General features: G+C 40.6%; 1 protein-coding gene across 4 annotated transcripts in view; it reads left to right on the top strand.

The window, feature by feature from the left end:
- LOC124153417 (TBC1 domain family member 1) overlaps positions 1-21380 on the top strand; it is a 315494-nt gene that overhangs the window by 271453 nt on the left and 22661 nt on the right. For all 4 annotated transcript variants that reach the window (XM_046526553.1, XM_046526556.1, XM_046526555.1 and 1 more), the window contains one exon: positions 17897-18046. In XM_046526553.1, coding sequence (XP_046382509.1) covers positions 17897-18046 — 150 coding nt within the window. The remainder of the gene's footprint in view (positions 1-17896; positions 18047-21380) is intronic.

The raw sequence follows: 21380 nt of genomic DNA, 5'->3' as shown, positions 1-21380 counted from the left end.
CAGCTCTCCACTCAGTTCTCCTATCAGCTAATCTTTTCACACCTACGTATTTCTTCTCTTTCACATCTCTCTTTACTTGTTCCATATATTTTGTTCGAGGTCTTCCTTTTCCGTTCTTGCCTTCCACTTGTCCCTCGACGATTGTCTTCATCAGGCCATCATGTCTCAAGATGTGGCCTATAAGGTTGTTCCGTCTTCTTGTTAAGGTTTTCATGAGGCTTTTCTTCTCTCCTACTCTTCTTAGGACTTCCTCGTTACTAACACGGTCGATCCAATAATCTCCAATTTATAAGAATCTCACTGGTTTGATGGTCTGTACCATCCTTACGTGAGTATTTTTTTTAATCTCTTAATACACTCTCCGCCACAAGCCGCTTCAATTGGAGTATGGCGAGATGTGTAAGGGCACTAGCCGTTGACGTGCGATAGAAAACAAATGAAACATTAGGTGCGTTTTGTGAGAGACTTGGTTGCATGAGCACCACTTAGAAATTAATTGAAGTAATTCATTGTTCGGGGAACGACGAATCCCTATACCAATTCGTTCATCAAAATATCCCTTAATTCATCGCCAGTATTTTACGTTGCAACCTAAATTTTAAACTTATGAAGGCATCGACATTGGCAGTGAAAAATTCGAGGAGAAAGTGTTTAAAAGAAAGGGGCATTGTCTCCCACACAAGTGGTGTTGGCCGGGACCAGGCGAAATCTGTGCAGCATCGGAGAAAGCGTATTATGAAGGTGTGGAAGAAATTTTTTTTTCCTGAGCAATAACCAAATTTGTCTTTACGAAGTAGACTGCAGTACTGTTCAGTTTATTAATGTGGACGGATGGCAGTTATAGACCCATTTAGCATCTTCTCATCGCTACTTCTTCTGAGGTTTTGTATGTATTTGTTTCCTCACTTTTTGGGTCATAAAGAGATTCGGTTATAAATATTGCCAGGAACGAATAGAATGGAGAATGCCGGACGATTCTCCGCCTTGATCCATGTGCACGAATTTATCGGGAGCGATGGATTCTCGGATTTGCGTTGCGCTCTCATTGTTGTTTTATTTTTCTTCGTTTTGACGCCCTACGCTATAACCGGTGTGCTTGTCAGTGTGACGTATCAATTGGCCCCCTGCATCGCTCGCGTGACGCCATCAATAATTTGGTCCATCTGATGATCGGAGTGGTTGTCTGCCAATTGATGTTAACTAGCGGCTCCCTCGTCATTCCTCAAGAGGTCTGGAAAATTCCGTTTCGATTATAGGGATCGAATTGCTTCATCTCGTTCTTTGGTTTCCTCTTCTTTAGCAAGACGTAATATCGTAGTGCTTTGTTTGAGTCTTTCGCTCTCATAGCAACGCATTCTTTTATCCTAAACGCATCTTTTCGGACGGACGTGAAGTGCAGACATTTTTCTCGATCACGAATGAACTCTCTTTTTCTTTTCATATCTCTGCATATCTTTTTTGTTCGCAAGTGTGTTCTTCTTCGTGCTGTGCTTATTTTCAGTTCCTTCGGTGTTTTATCTTTCTCTCTGGTCTCTGTATTCCTCATTGACTTATTGAAATCCTTACTCACCTGGTTTATTCATTAAAGCCTTCAACCGTTCAAGGTGGGATTGCATGGAGCATTTTTCGCATCAACTTGTCCAATCTCCCCTACCAAATTGGACTGCCCTCTCTTCATTTCAGTTTAAGTCCTTCGCACTTTCATCTCCTATCCATGAACCCCGTCCTCTTCCTTAATGTTCATCCCTCCAACTCATCCCCTATCGTCCTCCTTCCTCAGCGTCCACGCTTCAACGCCGTAAAACGATTCATTCCAGATCAGCCTCTGCACTTGTGGCTGAAGTCTTAAAAAGAATAACATATTACTTCCAAAAATATGAGTTTAGAGGCATATTTTTTCTTTTCATACCTCTGCATATCTTTTTTGTTCGCAAGTGCGTTCTTCTTCGTGCTGTGCTTATTTTCAGTTCCATCGGTGCTTTATCTTTCTCTCTGATCTCTGTGTTCCTCATTGGCTTACGACCGTAATTACAAATTAGTAGACTTTCGCTTGATAGTTGTGTTACTTAGTTAATTTTTTACTTAATCTTACCGAATAATATGCTCGGAAGTGCTATTTGTTCGAGTGTCTTTTCTTGCACACCCTAAGTTGTGGAATCGTGCTCATCTGGCCCTAAGGGCTGGCGGAATGAATGGAACATATGTTTGGTGGGAGCGAAACCCTACCACACATTGTTTCGTAGTGAATACCGGGGATAAATACCCCTGCCATACTCCTTCGTGGCTACTCGCAAGATTTCATGTAGATAATTTTATTTTATTCTCAAACTTCCAGATACAGCTCATATTGGCCATTTAACATAGGGGTGTTCAACAAATGTAACAAGTAAACGTACCCAAATAACCGGGGAAACCTACCCAGGCGGGACTCGAACCCGCGACCTCTTGTATGGCAGGCGAGTTTTGTTACCCCGCCGCCACGGAGGCCGGCGAAATTGAAAAGTGAATCGCAGTGAAGCAGTGGCGTAGCCAAGGGGGGTCCGGATCCCCCCCTCCGAAATATAAAAACACAATTATTTTCCTTCATAAAAGAAAACAAAACTATTGAAAAATCGTGAATTTAAAAAATATTTCTTTAACAAATGTAGTTTTTCGATTATAAAAAGGGTTAAAATTAGTTTGAAACCCATTATTTGGTACCCTGTTTTTCAAAAATTTTCCCCCCTGATTTTGGACCCCCCCCCCCTCCCCCTCCCCGCTCCCCCCGAACGAAATTCCTGGCTACGCCACTGCAGTGAAGCATTCTTTCGCGATATTCTGAGTGACGTTTATTCGTATTTCAAGACGTTTGATTCAAGGCGTTCGATAAACGTGCTTGCTTTCATTCATATTCGACATTTATTCCTCGTCCGCCTCTCTCTCACGTTCCCGTGCGTAATCGTTGACGCTCATCGCCGTCGTCATGGCGCGCGAGTTTCATCTCCGAGATGATATGCGTCGCTCGCAGCTGTGGATGTTCCATCCAGGCCACCTTCCCTTCGCAGCTTGTTTGCCTCTCTGGCAATGGCCTGTCGCCGTCCGGGAAAAAACACATCTTTAACATTTTTCAGTAGCCTTAGTATAATAAGTAGTTAGCTGGTAACCTGATCTCCATTAAACTGGACGCAAATGTTATGCACTTATAGTTCTCTGACATCTTTGTGAACCGCGTGACCCGTTTTCATGTTTGGTCAATAAAATTAGAAATATCGAAATACCTGAAGAATTTTTTATATTGACTTTCTAAAACAAAGTGTTAGTAAATACAGACTTTCGCAACAGGTGTAATACACGCTCGACGCAATTGTGTATATAGTATATCACGTGTAGTTACAAATAATTATCTTACCGACTATTTCTTGGGCATGTTGCAATCGAAGGATAGATGTTTTCGTTGGAAGGAATTATCGGTGTCGTTTCTCTTCAAGAAGATAATAAAAAAGCGCGAGCCCCGAATTCTATGATGTTATGTTTCGTTTGTCTTGTTCCGACTTCATAGCTTTATTGAAGTGTCCTTTTTTATCTTCAATGGGGCTGTAAAATACTTGTTGACTCACCGAGCGCATTTTACAGTTTCGTATGTATTTCATTAGTCACGTGGAAATATTAAATTTGCGTTCTTTCCCAACAGCGTTGTTGTTATTATGAATTCCTTTTGACAGTAAAACTATGTATCCACCAAACACGATTAAGTATTTTCCGTTCGCTCTTTACCGGTAGTATTCATTAAATTTCATTTTGTCGCCACCCTCCAGCCTAATCCGAACTTAAGCCGAGGCGGCGACTAGCCGAACGACAGACTTATCGGATCCTAATTTTGCATCAGTAACTTCACTTGGCTTAAATTTTCACTGAAATTTGAAATAAGTAGTTAGCTGGTAATCTGATCTCCGTTAAACTGGACGCAAATGTTATGCACTTGTGGCTGGCTCTCTGACATTTTCGTGAACCGCGTGACCCGGGAACGTTTCTAGGTCGCAGCGTGCGCATTCCTTCGGATTCAGAGAGCCCTGGTGGTTGTGTCGCCAACCTTTGCACAGAGGTAGCTCCCTCCGTATGCCATATTTCCTCGTCATATGAGTTTTCCTGCTGTCGAGGTTTTAACCGGTGAAGACGGTACTCGAAAACGTGCCACGAACATTCGTGTATCGTTTTATTTTTTTGTTTTATTTCAATGTTGCTGCGTGCATTGAAAACCTAAAAAATTGGAAAAACAGATCTTTTAAAAATGTGATACAAACCTTATTAAAGTCAGAGATTTTTTTTAATTCGTCGTGGGAATTTCTTTTTAGTTGCTAACTCCTCCGTGTCTTTTCTTAAATCCCGTGATTTGTTTGCAGAGTGAATATATCTCCGTGTAACTAAGTGATTGAATCCGAAGGTTGAATAGGTGAGAGCAGAGCTCATCCCAGATTAAGTCACGGTCGTGTGAAAATCACACATTCAGTGTTAGAGGTCCCTTCTTGGGCCATTTCGGACTCCAAAGAATCATGTTCCTTATAAGATGTAGGTGTGTGTTCTTGGGTTTCGCCCGGAATTTGAGCGGAAACCTTTTCGTCTGAAGTCCAACGCTCTACTCAGTAGGCTAACTTGCTCCCCTTAAACATTTCTAAATGTACAGTTTTTTTTAGCAGAACAGAACATTGATCGCCTTTTTTTATCATGCCTTGTTTCCATGCGAACATTGTCCGATTATATTTTGGTAGTTTTTTCAAGCTACATTGAGGATCTCTCAGTTTTTAGGCTGCATATTAACAATACCGTAGTCAGAAATCTATTTTCTTTTCTTCTGAAGTCCATGTGTGTTAACTCCCTCTATCTTACTTCGTCAACAAATCCTAACATTATGCTTATTTTCCTCTGTTAATATTATTAATCGGGATATACGCCTAAATAGATCAAGCAGAGGGGAATTTATGTAGCATTTACCACTTTTAAATTTTTTTGGTGCAGCTCGGAGGCTGTAATAGTCCATATCATTGTGATCATTAATGATTGTACTAAGGTTTTATCCTCGAACTATCAAGGTCACACAAAACACAGCAATCTCAGCTAATTTCTGTGGCCTTAGATCAAACTGACTGCATCCATTTCGAGAGGGTTCAAATTTTCTTATCAAATTGATATTCTTCTACCGTTCACTGCCTAAATCGGTGCTTTTTTGTTTTTATTTCACAATCTATGATATCTATCAAATTATTTTCTCAGCTTCAATCTGGTATGGGCGAATCTTTGCAGCCCTTTTCCCCGAAGCTTAAAATGTTGTTATTTCGGGATCCAATTTGTTCTCGATTATAACTACAAGCCAATTAGTATATTATTTACTATTTCCAATTTAATAAATCAAGACGCGATAAAATCATTAATTTTCAGACGTATTATTGATTCCGATTTTTCAATTATATTCTGCCGGAAAGCGGCTATTTGTGTTTTCGAAGTAGTTAGCTTTCGTTTTATTATCTTTTGCGTGTTTAGCCTTATTATATCTCTGCTGCCAACCGTCTGCTTACATCATTTAATTTTGCTTTGCAGGTTCTTATGATTCGTCTCCGTGGTAACATCTGATCTTTTAGACACACGGAAACATTAATAATTTCGGGGAAGGAAATATTGTGTCGTAATAATATTTTCTACTGCAGATTTCTATTTCCATAATCCCTATAGTTTCTCTCGTTTAGTCGGAAAACATCCATGAGGTTCATCTCATTCATTCTTATCAGCAACTATCTCTCCCAGTTCGGCCAACGTAATTCGCTGGTCAGCAACAGACATGACTGCGCCACTTGGCCAACGATGCAAGTAGGTGAGTCATCGTGTCTCCGGCTGAGTAATCCGTTGAAAAGGGTTTTCAGAAAGAGAAGGGGCTGAATTATACCATGTATTTCCCGGAGTTCGCTAACACTGTCGTTTTTTTTAGCGTTGAGAGTGGTATCTGGACACTGAAAAGAGGAATAGAAGATTTTAAAACTGAGTCCTTTAGATTATTGCCATGTAATGATTACATTGCGAAAGACTGCGTTATTTATTCTTCTTCATTTTTCTATAACTTACGGGATACTAATCATTAAACGTATTTGACTAGCCCTATAATATCGCTTTAGTTTCCGAAGGCTGAACAAATGAATAAGAAATCTTATTAATGATAAGAGGTTGTTCGGCAATATTTAATTTGGTGAATTATTGTTTCCGAATTTGAAATATTTTAAAGTGCATTACTTTGGATAAACTTCTCGTATAATTTAAGAATATAATCCAGCATTTCTCTGTTTTCATTGCTTTGTTACAATTTTATTTTTAATGCCAATTTTATGCCCACTGCTTATTTTTCTGCAATTTTTGTGATAAATCAGTAGCCGGCCGAAAGTATTCTAGGCCTCTCATCTACTTAGCTGGATGAATACTGCATGACTGAATCGTTGAATCATTAGAAACGAGTGTATGTCACTCTAGGATAAGTGAAGGTAAATTTGATTTCGATCCGTGAGCGTCGATTTGCGTCATATTTTGTGTGTCAATAAATTTTACCGTTTCCATAACACTTCCATTCCACTCGCTGGAGTGATACAGCATTCTGCTATTTCTTTGGCTGATACCCGAGGGGGCTGGCACGGAAATCAACCAATAAGTCATCTTCATGAAAGTTTCAAAATATGCTCCTCTAATGGTGCTATTTCAACTGATGGCCACAAATATTAGGTTTCCCTTGAGTCTAATATTAGGCTTCCCTTCCGCATTTTTATACAGGTTGTCACTTAGTTTAACTTGGTGAAAGTTGGTTTAACGTACGAATGACGTTCATCAATATATATTAAATTTCCTTTGCTACTACTAAACTGATGATGGTGCATGATAACATACCAATCGTGATCGACATACGAGACTCGTAAAACCATACTCGTGAATAGACTTTTAGAGTTTATAACAGGAAGTGATTATGGTAATTGAAGATTAAACGGGATAGCTACATGAAAATCTATCGGTGGTCGCCTCCGATAGCTCGCAAAAGTTATAACCTTAACCCTTTCTAACCCAGAGCTGTGTCTGGGAGAAATCAAATTTCAAGATTTTTCATTATGAAAACTTGAAAATTTTACACTAAATGATAATTATCGTGGCAGCTAAATATTTCATCATTAAAATTTACACTAAAAAATAATATTTTGTTTAGATATCTCCTAAATAGAGCTGAAAGTTTAAACATTTTTGCTCTTGCTTAGAAGCAACATTGGGTTATTAAGGGTTAAATTATTAGGGGAGAATTTTGGACATTATGTGTGCTGTATTTGCTCTAAAAACGTGATGTATGCCGTTTGTGTTAATGAAACTTTCCTATTACTGCGTGTGTAAGTACTTGCGTACGTAGTACTGATTTAGGATCGTGCGAGGGTGAAGCTATTGCACCCTCGCATTGTTTCATCCCTCATGATATCTCTGCTTCCTTCTGTCGATGGCTGAACTACGTGCCTTCCCATAAGCTTGCTTCAGTCTCCTCTCGACGACGGAACGTTTAAATGGCTTTCCCACTGGCGCCCAACACCGGCGACATTTCGAAGGTCAAAGCAATGAATATTCATCGCTCTGAAAAGCGCATTAACCTCCGAACTCATCTCAAATACCATTATACAACAATTTAGGAATTACGTAGGTGAATGCTGCGTAATCTCTCCCGTGTCGATTTTAATATTATGTTTTGCGTAGTTCATTCCACATTCAACTCATATTTGCGCTGAAAATTACGCTTGTTAATTTGATGTAGCTATCCTATAATGATTGGCGACCATATATAATCGATGTCTTGTTTGAAATCATGGTTCTTCAAACCGAGTTTAGATAACTCATTATTTTTATGTTGATTTAGGCATATTTAGATATATTCGATATCTGTGGTAAATGCATACTTCTTGTATGCTTCAGGGAAGACTTCGAGTCCATAATCAAACATGCCTCAGAGACAATGCAGCCATATTTAAGATCTTGTGGGCGTACTTTTTAGTGGAAATGAGTGGCCTTAATTGTGTTGAAGCGGTAATCATATTCCGTATCCGTAATTTAAATAAATACGTACATTTTCGTATACGAGGTGCCAAATTTAAATTCTGTATTATTTTTCTCCAGCTAAAGGTCGTGTGGATCTAAAAGTAGAAAATTTTGAAGGGAACTCTAAAATATAAAAGATACCACGATACCTTATATCCGGAAGCATTCGCTGATTTTAGTAATGACAAAATTGATATCACCCTGGTGTGTTCTGTATTACCATCACCATTTTGATTCAGGCCAGATCTATGGAAACCGCTGATAAGTCTGATATCTGATAGGAAAACATCATAATTTTTATGTGGAATACAAACTGATGAATTCTCTCTTATGTAGCCAATATGGGAAGTATGAAAGGTTACAGAAAAGATTCTGGATTTTGGCCCAAATCAATGATACGGTTTCAATTGAATGCTATGTAGGTAGTTCTTTGAAATCGTGGGCATATTATAATATCACACTCAGAGTGTGAGGTGCGAACTTTTGACTTTGAAAGTGGTTTCTTCAACGTTCACTTCTTCATCGGTTCTTTACTTTGGGTCAAGATGGCTGCAGCCAAGTTGATTTCCTCTGATTATCTTTTGTCAGTCGTTTGGCATAATAAGTGCGACAAATAGGGTTGTTTCCTATTATTTTTTTATTGCCTAAATCGAAATATTATTACTCCTGGAGTACGCATTTCACGCTTTTAGATTTTTAAACGACGATATCTATTTTTCGCGATTAAATGAAAAGTAAAAATTTTCAAGGGCGCGAAAACGCGACGGCTAAGTATGGATGCTGGGAAAAGCCCGTGTGACGTCATGCTGGTTCCCGCTGCCGCAAGTGAGGTGATCTTGGGGCGAGGCCTTAAGCGCTGATACGATAGCAGGTAGCAGAGTACCCTGCTAGCTGGTAGCGCTTGGCTTAAATAAGGATTATTAATACCTTATCAAACGAAGGAAACTTTCCGACCTTCGCCAGTTTTAATAGGTGTTTATTAAGACATGTTTCCCTGAGCTCTGTGCCTCATGCATGCATTGATAATCTCAGACGATGTATAACTCCTATCTGCTCGTATAGAAACTAGGTCCCTGTGACGTCACGTGGAGTGGCATCGCATGGACGCCAATTTGGCCTTTTTCAAATGCGGTTAAAATTGACCATTGCCATTCGTCTAAACTGGGATTTCTAAAACCAAATAATTTGTATATTACGAATACACTAATGGTGGGTAACGAATCGCAATCAATGCCTTTCGTTTTCTTTTATGAAGAAACTACCCTATTACGAAGCAGTGAATATGTTTCCGTTAAGTTACAAACTGGGATTATATGCTTAGGATTTCACTTTCGGAGTAGATTTAATTTTTAAAAAGTGAGGCATTTTATGCTATGTTTATATTAAAGGAGGCAATGAGGGCCATTAAACCGTAGGAGTCTAACCCTTCAACTCTCCCTCTTCGATTGTCTGTTATTTGTTTTTTTTTTTGTCAGGAAGTGAGCTTGTGGATTTCATTGCAGGCCTGTAGGGCGTGCATGTCGAGTCGTTATTAATTACGAATGTTCCGGTTTGGCTGTGCGTGTGCTCTAAGTCACAAATGCACCCCGGGGAGCTCGCTCACTCTCGGCTCGACGTTTAGCAGCGGCGTTGGCGATCTTTCGCTTTCTCTTGTTTCGTCTGTCTCTCGTCAGCGACGCGTTTGGTGCGAGCGAGCAGGCCGCGGACTCATATTTTTGACGACAAAAATCACGAGGCAGGAAGATTGTGGGGTACAACAAAATACTTATATTCTGAAATGTGTGTCATCTAATCATACAAATTGAAGACTGAAGTCGCTTATTACCTTATCAAAAATGCATTAAATGCTGCAATCAAATCATATCGGCTGGTCTCGTTGGCGGTGGGGTAACGCCCTCGCCTGCCAAACAATATGTCGCGGGTTCGAGTCCCGCCTGTGTAGGTTTCCCTTGTCCAGGGCATGGTTATTCGTGTACGTTTACTTGTTGAAATTTGTTGAATACCCCGATGTAAAATGGCCAATATGAGCTGTATTCGGTGGATTGAGAATAAAATAAAAAAATAGTAAAATAACTACTTTTTCCATTAGAAACTCGTCGAATTACCTAGGTTTCATTATAATATTTTTAGATGCGCCTTTGTTTATCATGGACGAAATTGCTTACCGAAAGGGCTATCTCCGCTTAAATTCGGTTAAACAGGAGTTTTATTTGATGGTTACAGTGATGTAAAGACAGCGCTGTTCAAAATGAATCTCAATTAAAAATATCGTAAATGCTCGAAATATGAGCAATGTCCGTAGTCCTGTGGAAAGTCAAAACAATAACAGAGCGGAAGTCCGCGGCGCCCAGAGAATACAAAAAAGCGCCCTCTTCCGGGTGAAGCAGGATGCGGCTCACGGAAATAACATTTTTTCCTCACATTATATCGAATCCCACACGACTCAGCGACCTTTCCTCACGTTTCTGTAAATAATCTAGTGAACCATTTCCATAAATTTCTCTCGCCAATATATATTTCTAATGTCTTGAAGAGAAAATCATTAAACGCATCGCCAGTGGCGGTTTGCCCATAAGGACTCTCGGACGCCGCCCCTCCCAAATATTTGAAAAAGTAAAAATAATAAAAATCTATTAATTTATAATTATACATCTGATTAATCAAAGTGTTTTTTCAGTCCCATACATCGAAAGTGTTGGAAAAACACGAAAAGAAATAGCGCGAGAAGTTCGTATTAGTAGCCGTGGGGCGCTGGCCAGAACGTCCCAATCCATCCCCATGCAGTCATATGGAGAGTGGTAGTGGTGGGGGCCGCTGGTGCTATGACGCGTCTAACGTTGTGTCTTATGGAAGTCTTGGGACGTCGTCCGAAAATGCGCAGAGCGACGTGTGAGTTGACATCGCTGCGCAGGCCGGCGGGCGTATAATCTGGCGTCTACTTGGTGCTGCCACAGAAAAGGGACGTACGGAATCAGAATGATCACTGTACTGGGTGTAGTTATACGATTTTAATTTTTAATTACTGGTAGGTATTGCTACAGAAAATAAATTATCCCATTATGCTTGCGTTTTTTGGTGTTTGAATTCCGGAACACATAAAATCCAACCAGTTAAAGGCCGTATTGATGTAGGAAAACCATTCTCGAGTATTTGCCACAGTTCTATTATGATTATGGATTTCAAGAACCTTGGGGAAACTAATATTATAATGTTTAGGCCTGAACAATGTATTCATATCTTCCCGATGTTTAGAAATGCGGTACCTATTTTTCAGATAAATTTATCAAAAGACCTGCAGTATTAGAAAAAATCAGTTAACATTCCCCACTGATTTATAATTTAAGAAATAGGCGCGTGCGTGATAGGGTGAAGGATTAAACATGATTTAACCCGTAAAACGTGACTTTAAATAGAGTCATTCAATGACTGTCAAGAAGTGCCGCGTACAACGCACCCTTTGTGTGTAGGTTCATCATTTTTCTAGCCGTCCTTGTTTTTTTAGTTCATGTTCACCTAATTCCTCAGCGGCAGAGCGGTAGCTGTCTGACGGAAAATGTCCACTTCGGTCTGATTTAAATGGCTTCGAAGAGTTCATATCAGTGCGGAGATCCTTACAACTCCTATCTGTGGCTCAGAGCCGTCGTCTTTTACGATCTAGAATTTATATTCTATTATATCATGGCAATGATTTCGAAGACATGGTTATTCCAAATGCGACCCGTTGGCGTCTCGTGTGTTTGCCACATATGAATCTTAGACTCAAGGAGATGGTCCGTGACGTCCTTGTTTGTTTAAATGCCTTTGCTGACCTTAAATTCGTCCGTCAGCTGAATCAGCATTAGTTGACCACGACTTCTATCTCCCTTGAGTCGTCCTTATAGTAACGGCAAGACTCTCGGAAGGAACGGAGTGAAATGAGTTCAGACATCATTTTCGAGGAGTTAACTGTGCGTAATTGCCGATTAAGAAGTTTCTTAGCGCTGTGTGTACATTCAAGAAGACAATTTTGAATTAATCAACAGTGCTCGTTTTTTTTAGGGAAATATAGGGAAAAATTGTCACAATTCTGTGTCCAGGCACCTTGTTCTTTTTGGTCGTATTTTTCGTCGGCCTATTTTGTGTCGTCCCTTGTTTATTTATAGACTAGTGCCCTTGCCATGCGTTCAATGGGAAAGAAATTGTTGTCCGGCGCTGATTTCAACGAACTTGTAATTGATCACTTTGCTGGACAAAAGGAAAGAAGGATGGACTTCTGCAATATAACTAAAGGCATGTGAGTATTTCAGATTATGTTAAAAATGTGTGAGAAATGTTTAATTGTTGATTTTAAATCATACTGTATTCAAGAAACAACGCGAACACCGCCATCAAAGTGTACATCTGCAATAGCAAAGCGCGCGCATTCTAGTAGTGTTTTTTGCCTAGTGGAAGTCTGTGACACTCCCCTCCCTCCTCAGGTGTTATAAGTGTCATTGTTACCTAAATCATTGCAAATGTTGTATAGATTTGACAAATAACGCATTATGATTGCAAAGCGAACAACAGAAGTGTATTGCGGGCATATCCGCACGAAGAATGTAGGCGCTAAAACGTATTTTCGTTTGTATTTGCATAATATCGCAGCAAATATATTTTTATTCTTCAAGATCATTGATCAGTATAATCGAGAGTCCGGACTAAGCCGATCCGTATGACCGAGAGTCTTCTGCATTTAGTATTTATTAATCAAGCCTTATTAGGAGAACTAGGTATTTTTGTTGAAAAAAACGGAACATATGGCATCACAAAATTTAATTCCTAGATTGCCGTAAAAACTTAATAAAATACACGAAATATTAAAAAATTATGACCCCCCGGTGGAGTGCGCCCCCCCTAGCATTTGACTCACGAGCCGCCACTGCGCATCGCGTTTGTCCTCCCTGGTATTTATTTAAAAAATAACCCCGTGAACCCCCACGCCAGTGCACGTTCTCATTTTTATAAAGACGTAAAAATCGTCTTAATGTATGTGCGTTTTGTTCTTCATCATTGCGGTTACGCCAAAGTATGTGGGCGAGGTAGCCTTTCTCTAGATTAATGTTGGAATCGCGTGTTTAAGTGACTTCCCTAGATTGCGCTCGTGGGAAGAATGTGAGTTTAATGACTTGAGTGACGATGCAAATTAATCTCTCGTGGCGAATAGCAGAAAGTTAGATGACTCGCAGGATTTTATTTTTGGCCACTGCGGGACGCAGTGGGCCTATGAGGAGGAGTGATTTCTCTTTTTGTTTCGAATGCGGTGATGCGATTTTTCCTCGATACCTTTTGCCATGGTTGATTGGTGGTATATAGTTTCTTTCAGGCCTGTTAACTTGGTGACATAGAGTTGTTATTACAGAGATAGCCAATATTCGTATCTGCTAAACCCGCCTACATTCCATTGTCAAACTCGTTTCGCTCGTGAAACCCCGTAAAATCTTCCGAACGACTTTACCGTCATTGGGGTTTTATGTAACTCTTGTGAAGGTATCATAAATGAGAGTGAAGAAATGATAACTGTCGTACAAAAAATTCCACGGCGTTAATTAAAGAAGTACCTCAAGAGTGTAGTACGACGTTTAAGATTAATTTAGAAGTCTGCTTTAGTCCTCGAACGATCGTAGATTATAAAATGTTTTTTCCACGCTGCAAGCTCCACGTTCCGAGTGATACGAAATCAGTCCACTCGATTTAGCCAGACCGTAGTCTTTTCACCGTGGTCTTTTTTCAAACCGTGGTCAGAATGATCATAAATGTAAAAAAAACAGGTCTTGGCCCTATAGGAGGAAGCATGAATTTGTTATTAACACAACGGGCTTTTCCGGTGCAATTTCCTCGTCAACAATCCCCGGAGTGCGGATAGCGCAATGCCAAATGGAGCCACGATTAGCCCCAATGCAGCATCAGATGAGTTTATGTTGTGTAATCGGGGATGGGAGGTTTTTTTGCACTTCCACCAATGTTCCTGCTGCACATTAGTGAAACAACTGAATTCTGCAGGTTGTTTTTCGCGGTTCGACGGATGTGGGTCGAAAAATTTTCCAGATTACCAGATTAGTTCCATTAATTATTTGAGTTCACCGCCATCTTTGAAACTTGGCTATGCGTTCATATTTGCTCAACTATCGCCAGGAATAATTTGTTGCTAATCTAAATCTCCATACGGTCTCATGAAGACGTAACTTCTGTCGTGAAAATATTTGTCAATATTTCACACGTCTACTGACGTGTGAAATATTGACAAAATCATGAATCATTTGTGCCCCCCATCTTTTGTTCATACACGGCCAACTTTTAACGGATTATATTTCTTGGTGCAGGGTGGAGGTTTTCGGGGTTAGCACCGCGTAGAGTGGTCTCTGCAGACAACAGTTTCGCCGGCACTGCAGCAGGCTTCTTCAGGTCAATGAAGTGACTTCATTTACCCGAAGAAGCCTGCTGCAATGCCGGCGAAACTGTTGTCTGCAGAGACCAATCTTCGCGGTGCTAACCCCGAAAACCTCCACCCTGAATCTTCGCCACACCGCGAAAGCCTACACAAGGACTTTATTTCTTGGTGGTTTCATTGTCGTTTTTTATCGCGTTATTCCCTTCTGTTTCCTCATCGGCGTTTATTTATGGAGACAAATGGTTTTGTGGATTAATCTCCCTCGTATATCTGTATCTCTTTTATATATTTTTCGCTCTTTGCGAAATTAATGACGCGCAGCTTTTCAAGGGATAAAATTTTCGTAAAGGCCGTAAAATAAGTCCCCTCAGGCGTTCTCGTTAGTAAGGCGGTGAATAGCGGGAAACATTTTCTTCTGGAGACGATATTGTTGGTCTCTGAGCGATTAAAATTTTTATGCTAGTTTTGTTGTGCAGATGTGAGAGATATCGCGTCTTCTGTCATAGATAGTAAAATATTTCGCAGAGGCTTTCTTTTCGAAGAGAAATACTCTTTCACTGTGCAATGCCAGTAACGTTTTTGGTCATTGTCTCACTCGTTTTTCTACGTTCCTACTCGAGACAGGGAATGACGTCGTGATTGATTCGCATTTTCGATATTTTTACTGTGATAAAGATTCGGTCATTAATTTTGTAATAATTATCATGAAGTTATACTATCCGAATTCAGATCGAGGCTGATTTGGCGTGGAATATTTTGTCCCGCTTAATTTATTCATGGGCAGTGGGTACTTCTCTTGAAGGTGCGTGTTTTCGTTTGCGTCGACACAGTTAATGCTATATGTAAAATTATTTTCACTTCTCTTTCAATCATGAAAGATATATCTCTCGAACATATTGAATGAGCTGAATATTCGTAGCATTTATAATAGCCGACGCGTCATTCCGACTCATTATGATGAGGTGGGTATGAAATGCTCCATACCGAGGGACTGGGATCGAATTTTGGTGGTGATGGAAAATGTTCAGAGAAATTCGATCTTATCATGGGCAATGTGTGGAGACTTTAAGTACTGTTGGCAATAGGGTGGTTTCCTATTATTTTTTTATTACCTAAATCGAAAGATTATTACTCCTGGAGTACGCATTTCACGCTTATAGGATTTTAAATGACGATATCTATTTTTCGCGATTGAATGGAAAGTGAAAATTTTCAAGATTTTTAAGGATTATTAATACCCTATCAAACGAAGGAAACTTTCCGACCTTAGGCAGTTTTAATACGTGATTATTAAGAGATGTTTCCCTTAAGTCTGTGCCTCATGCATGCATTGGTAATCTCAGACGATGTAAAAATCCTATCTACTCGTATAGAATCTAGGTCCCTGTGACGTCACGTGGAGTGGCACCGCATGGGCGCCAATCTGACCTTTTTCAAATGCTGTTAAAATTGACCATTGCCATTCGTCTAAACTGGGATTTCTAAAACCAAATAATTTGTATGTTATGAATACATTAATGGTGGGTAGCGAATCCCAATCAATGCCTTTCGTTTTTTCCGATGAAGAAAACGACCCTATTCAACGATGACTCGAGACGTTAACCGTGTTCCGCGAGGTGCCTTCTTCAAGAATGCTAACAGTCTAACAGGCATTCCAGGTTGCATCGGGAACATTTTGCATTGCAGTTACAAGCTTCAATTGCCATTTCTGCTACTATCTTCCAATTAGGTCTCTTCTCTCTTTTATTTTCTAAAAATATTATCCTTTCCTTTTCTTTGCATACAGCTATCCACACTGGAGCAGCCTCGAGTTTCTCAAAATGCTTATTCCTTTTGGTTTTTATTATCCAACTTTTGGAAAAAAATTCAATGATTTTTTTAGGTCAAAGGATGGTTTGTCAGAGGCATAAAAATATACTTAGGTCAAATTAGGTTTTACAAAATCAGCCTCCCATAATATTATTTCGCTCAGAGTTTCAAAGCAGATCTTAATGCCTTATCATTTCTCAGTAATAAATCTTTAGCGCGAGGCAAATCATGTGGTAGGGTAGTTAGTACAGAGCGTATGTTAGTATGCAATCTACTAAGTACCAAGTCAGCAAGTGCAATAGTCAGCAATATACCAAGTTAAGAAAATAATCAATTGTTTATCTGGAGTGCTAAAAGGACGATATTTATTTACCTCCTAGACTTGAGAGACCATCATCTTTTATAGCATACAAAAGTCAATAGAAGAGAAGAAATGCGTTTATTTTGCTTGACTGTTAAAAATATAAATCTTTTCGAGTACCACGATCTGTGCTGAGCGGTATTATTTCAATTTCATAGTATAACTCATATGAGCTCATATTTTCTGGAATGACTGCTTTGAATGTTGACGCCTTTATTCTTCCCTCCCACCCTTTCTAGTCCACGAACCCTTACGACAGTCAAAATGCCTGTCCAACTCCTCTTGAGAGAAATCCTGCCACTCAAGTCCACCCGGGCAATAACGCAGGGAAGTGCCATTTAGTTCACGAATCTAAATTGGGATTGACTTCGTATGTGTATCGCTTTTTCTGTTATCTTTCCTCGTATTGACGCATTGGGCCGTTTGGATAAACTCTTATCCTTCTACACGTTTTGGGTATTATATTTTAAGTCGGTAATAATTCTTTTTTCCCAAACATTTAGTTTTCTCCGAGTGCATAAAGCTTGTAGGGATTTTGAAAATTTACCAAATGGGTGGCGAATATGATTCCCTAATTTTTGCCTATTCCTCCTCTACATTGTGTTTTGAAGCGCTAAAAGGAGCTTCGAATGTAGTTTAGATTTGACTAGCCTCTGGCATGTTCGCAGGAGTTCTATTGTCCCTCGGTCCTGTAATTCGGTAGCGGTTCTATAGTCTCTCGAAGCTCTGCTGAGTGGTGTTCGACGAGTGTTTATATGAAGCGCCGCATTTATGACGGTCCGACATTATTTTGAGGTGATGCATCACTCGAATCTTAGCCGATCTTATTTTTTCTTTTCTCGCTACAAATTACGCGTTTAAAACTTACCCTCTCATAATGAAAATTTGTCAGTGTCTATGGACGACAGGGGCGGATCCAGGATTTCTTTCTGGGGGGGGGGGGGCACAAGGATACCTCGTAATACAAAACGAGCGCAATGATAATGGGACCGCATTGAAAATCTTGCATATTTTTTAAGGGCCTGGGGCGGGGGGGGGCATGTGCCCCCACACCTAGATCCGCCTATGATAGTCGACCTTGTCAAAATCTTCCTTTATTTGTATGAATGTTTTGCATGTGAGAAAATACTCTATTAAAATTTTCGAATTTGAGATAGAGACAAGCATTGACTATAAGGGTACTAAGGGTATATATTTTATGCATCTGGTTCTGCCTGATTTCTAACGATTGTTTCTTCTCTCAGGTGGTGGAGCTGTTTACCTCGATGAGGGAGCAGTCGGCGCGGGAGGCGGCCGGAAGCGGAAATGGCCCCCAGGTTCGCTCCCTCAGCAGCGCCGCCGCGCTCACGTCGCTCTGCGCCGACATCTCTCCCAGTTCCTCGCACTTCTTCGAGGTGAGACATTTATTTACGTGTTTACCCTGACGACAATAGCCGCCACGAGTATTCAAAGTCACGGGATCGTGGTCCTCTGGTTTCGTGGCGGCTAGTGTGGCCAACGATTTCAAATCTTTGATGTGCGTAATCTTTCAGGCCTTGTGCGTTAACGACGGTGAAATTTATGTAAATTGATGGGATTAAGGGCGTTTTATACGGGGTACTTCGTTGCAGTGGCGCAGCGAGGGGGAGGTTTTGGGGGATAAACCCCCCTTGAGCTCAGAAACGTTTTTAAGTTTAATGCACATTACTTAATTGGATTAATATTGCCTACAGAATAGTGTAAGTATTAACAAAAATATCCCTCAGAAGGTCGTAAAACTCATCATTTTTAACCATTTATCTTTATTTTTTTCTGCCGGAGGGTCCTCGCGCCTCCCGCTAACCCTGGCAGGTATGCCATACCCCCAGACACCCCAGTATTAGTTGTGCCTAAAACACCCCCTAGCCTTAATTCCTAGCTGCGCCCCTGCTTCGTTGCGCAGGTTAGCACTGAAAAAAATGTTGAAATTGCGAGAATGCGAGATCGAAATTAGAGCAGGAGCTATTTTGCCATAAGTTCATTAGTTCACCGCTTTACACGACGCAATTTTGATCGTGCCTTCGTAGGGTACATACGCCAGATTGCGCAATGACGAATCCCGTGTAAAACAGCCTATGAGGAACTAAGTAAATCCTGGAATTAAGGAACTTATGTAGCGTAGTGGTCTGCGCAGTGGCCCAGAAATTCAATGGTCCTTGGTTCGATTCCTTGGTCAGGGGATTGTTTTCCCAATGGCCGTTTATGTTAACGGGCTTGTTCGTTAAGTTTATCTAATTTATCGATTGCATTAGAGTTTGAAAAATAAAGAGGCCTAAATATGTTTCCTTTTTTAAAAAATCCGTAGCTATTTCTCGAGCCATCGAGGCGAAAAATCGACGGTTGACACCCTTTCGCAGATAATGTGATGTACTCACACTCTCCTGCCGTTCGAGTCATTGCTCCTCCTCCCCTCCTCGCATCTTTCTCTTGTTTTTCATTGTTGCGCACACTCTGGTGAACGCTCCCTTAACTCATTGAGCGGTTCGTCCTCGAAGCATTAGCAACTAATCGGAACCCCACTATTGACTTACACCTAATTATATTAATTAATTTACATGAGACAATTAGTGTCTCCATAATGTCATGGCCGGGCCGATATATCGGCCCTCGCTGGTTGAGCAAAAACTGCCAGGGGCCGACTTATTTGACTTTTTTCTCGTGATTTCACCCTTTTCAACGACTGTAATTTAAGTAAACCCTCATAATCTATGTTTGGTTATAAGATATAAATATATCTTAAGTATTTGGAAAAATCTAGATGTATTATATAAAATTAAATAGCTGAAAATTTTTAAAATCTGAAATGTTGCAAATTTCGGAAAATAGCCTTGGCAGTCTCCGGATATCCCACTCGAAATGGGTTGGCAGTGAAAGGGTTCACAGGGTTCCCACTCAACCGTGAAAACCTTAAAACCGTGAATTAGCCGTGAATTTTGTCTACCGTGAAAAAACCTGGAAAAAGCCGTGAATTTCGTCCTAAAACCTTAAAAATCTCTCAATCTTGATAATATTACCTTCTCAGAAATTTTCAACTTCGTTCGTAGTGAGGGCACCTCTATTTATTGTGGCGAGCATCGTCGCATGGGTCAGAAAAGCGTGTGAACGAATGTTGCCTGAAGAAAAAAAAGCATCTTTCCTCAGCGCAAGCCTTTTCTCTCCCCCTCCTGAAATATGACACCACTTCTCATCAGCTTGTTTACTTTCCTCGACTGGCTTGGTTTCCCCTCCCTCGGTTACTGCTTAGTCCCACTTCCACCCAATTAGCCTTCCCACTGGCTGCAGCGGCCACTTTCGAAACTAAATCTAGATGGCCTTTGTGTCGAAAAATTTGAACGTTTATTCAATACACTCAATCCTGTGACTGGAAGACCGCTAGCCTTGATAATCTGCCATGCGCTGTGGACACTACGCTCCCTGCGTTTGAACCGGGTGACAGCGAGCTTTCGGCGCGACATTACTAATTCTCGAGCGTTGCGGCCTTTAAGCCCCTGAAAACGAGAGGTTTCCGCTTATGGCAACACAGCATTACACGATTTTCGCATGCGTCGACCTCGGACTTGCCAATTTTACGTCGCAACCGGAAAGTTTGTGTGGAGTTATTTACTGTCGGTGGTGATCCAGTTCCTCCGCTTCATGCTATCTAAGGTAATGCTGTTTGTTTGTGTCGTTAAAGCCTCAATGCCGTCGCGATATAAACTGCTACAAAGTCGTTCCATTTTTCCCAGAGCAACGGTAAGAAGGGAACATGATTTGCCTCTGATTAGAGAGATCGATTCAGTTTTGGTTTCAGAGTATTCCTCGATCTATCGTTCCCGCATTGATCGTTCGCCGTTTCTGGTCCCAAATGATGTTCCTTATAGACTATGTAATTTTTTCCCGCATCTATCGTTCCCCGAAGTATCGTTTCTCGCATCGTTTGAAGATCGCGGTTCCGACGCAGAATTTTCCCGCTTCCATCGTTTGACGAAAATGAGACGAAATAAATACAATGTGTCATTTATGGCTAATAACGACAAGCACGTAGTTCGAATCTTCCCCAAGAGATGGAACTACCATTGGGAGAAGCTCAGTGCCGTGGGAAAGTAATATTAGCGCATTTCCCAAGAACCTTTATCCCCCTCCATTCAGCATTCGCCTCCCCCCTTCTGACGCTTTCCTCCTCTTCTAAATAAAAAAAGGTCCAAGCTCGCACAGGGATCTTATTACGAAGACCTTAGCTTCGAAAAAAATATCGAGTTACACAAGAACAATAGAAACGTGTTTCGCGCTCCCCCCTCTTCTCACCCACTGACCTTTTTCAGCCTAACTCCTTCTAAGTTCCCAGTTCCTGGAGGTCAACTGCTGCATGAGTCACCTATTAGCCCAAAAGGTATCTAATAATGATATTCAGCAATTGCTATTATGCTTTTATTAGATTGAAATGTTAGTAATTTGCACGTTAAAAAAAACGAGACCAAACACGACGTATTTTAAGCAAGGAAAAAGATGGAAAAATACGATGGTGATTTTTGGCGAAACGCGATATCCTCGTAGCTGAGCTTCTCGGCAGTTAATTCGGTATTTTGTTCCGAAAACATGATGTCAGGTTGTTATCAGTTGTCAATGAACGATCTATACTATAAGTCTCACTTGTCAGAGTTACTGACGAAGGGATATCTTCTCAGGATTTTTGTTTCTCCCTACAAACAATCCGAATTCATCTGCTCATCT

The sequence above is a fragment of the Ischnura elegans genome, chromosome 2 (assembly GCF_921293095.1).
Source record: "Ischnura elegans chromosome 2, ioIscEleg1.1, whole genome shotgun sequence".
NCBI lineage: Eukaryota > Metazoa > Arthropoda > Insecta > Odonata > Coenagrionidae > Ischnura > Ischnura elegans.
This window is presented reverse-complemented; position numbering and strand designations above follow the sequence as displayed.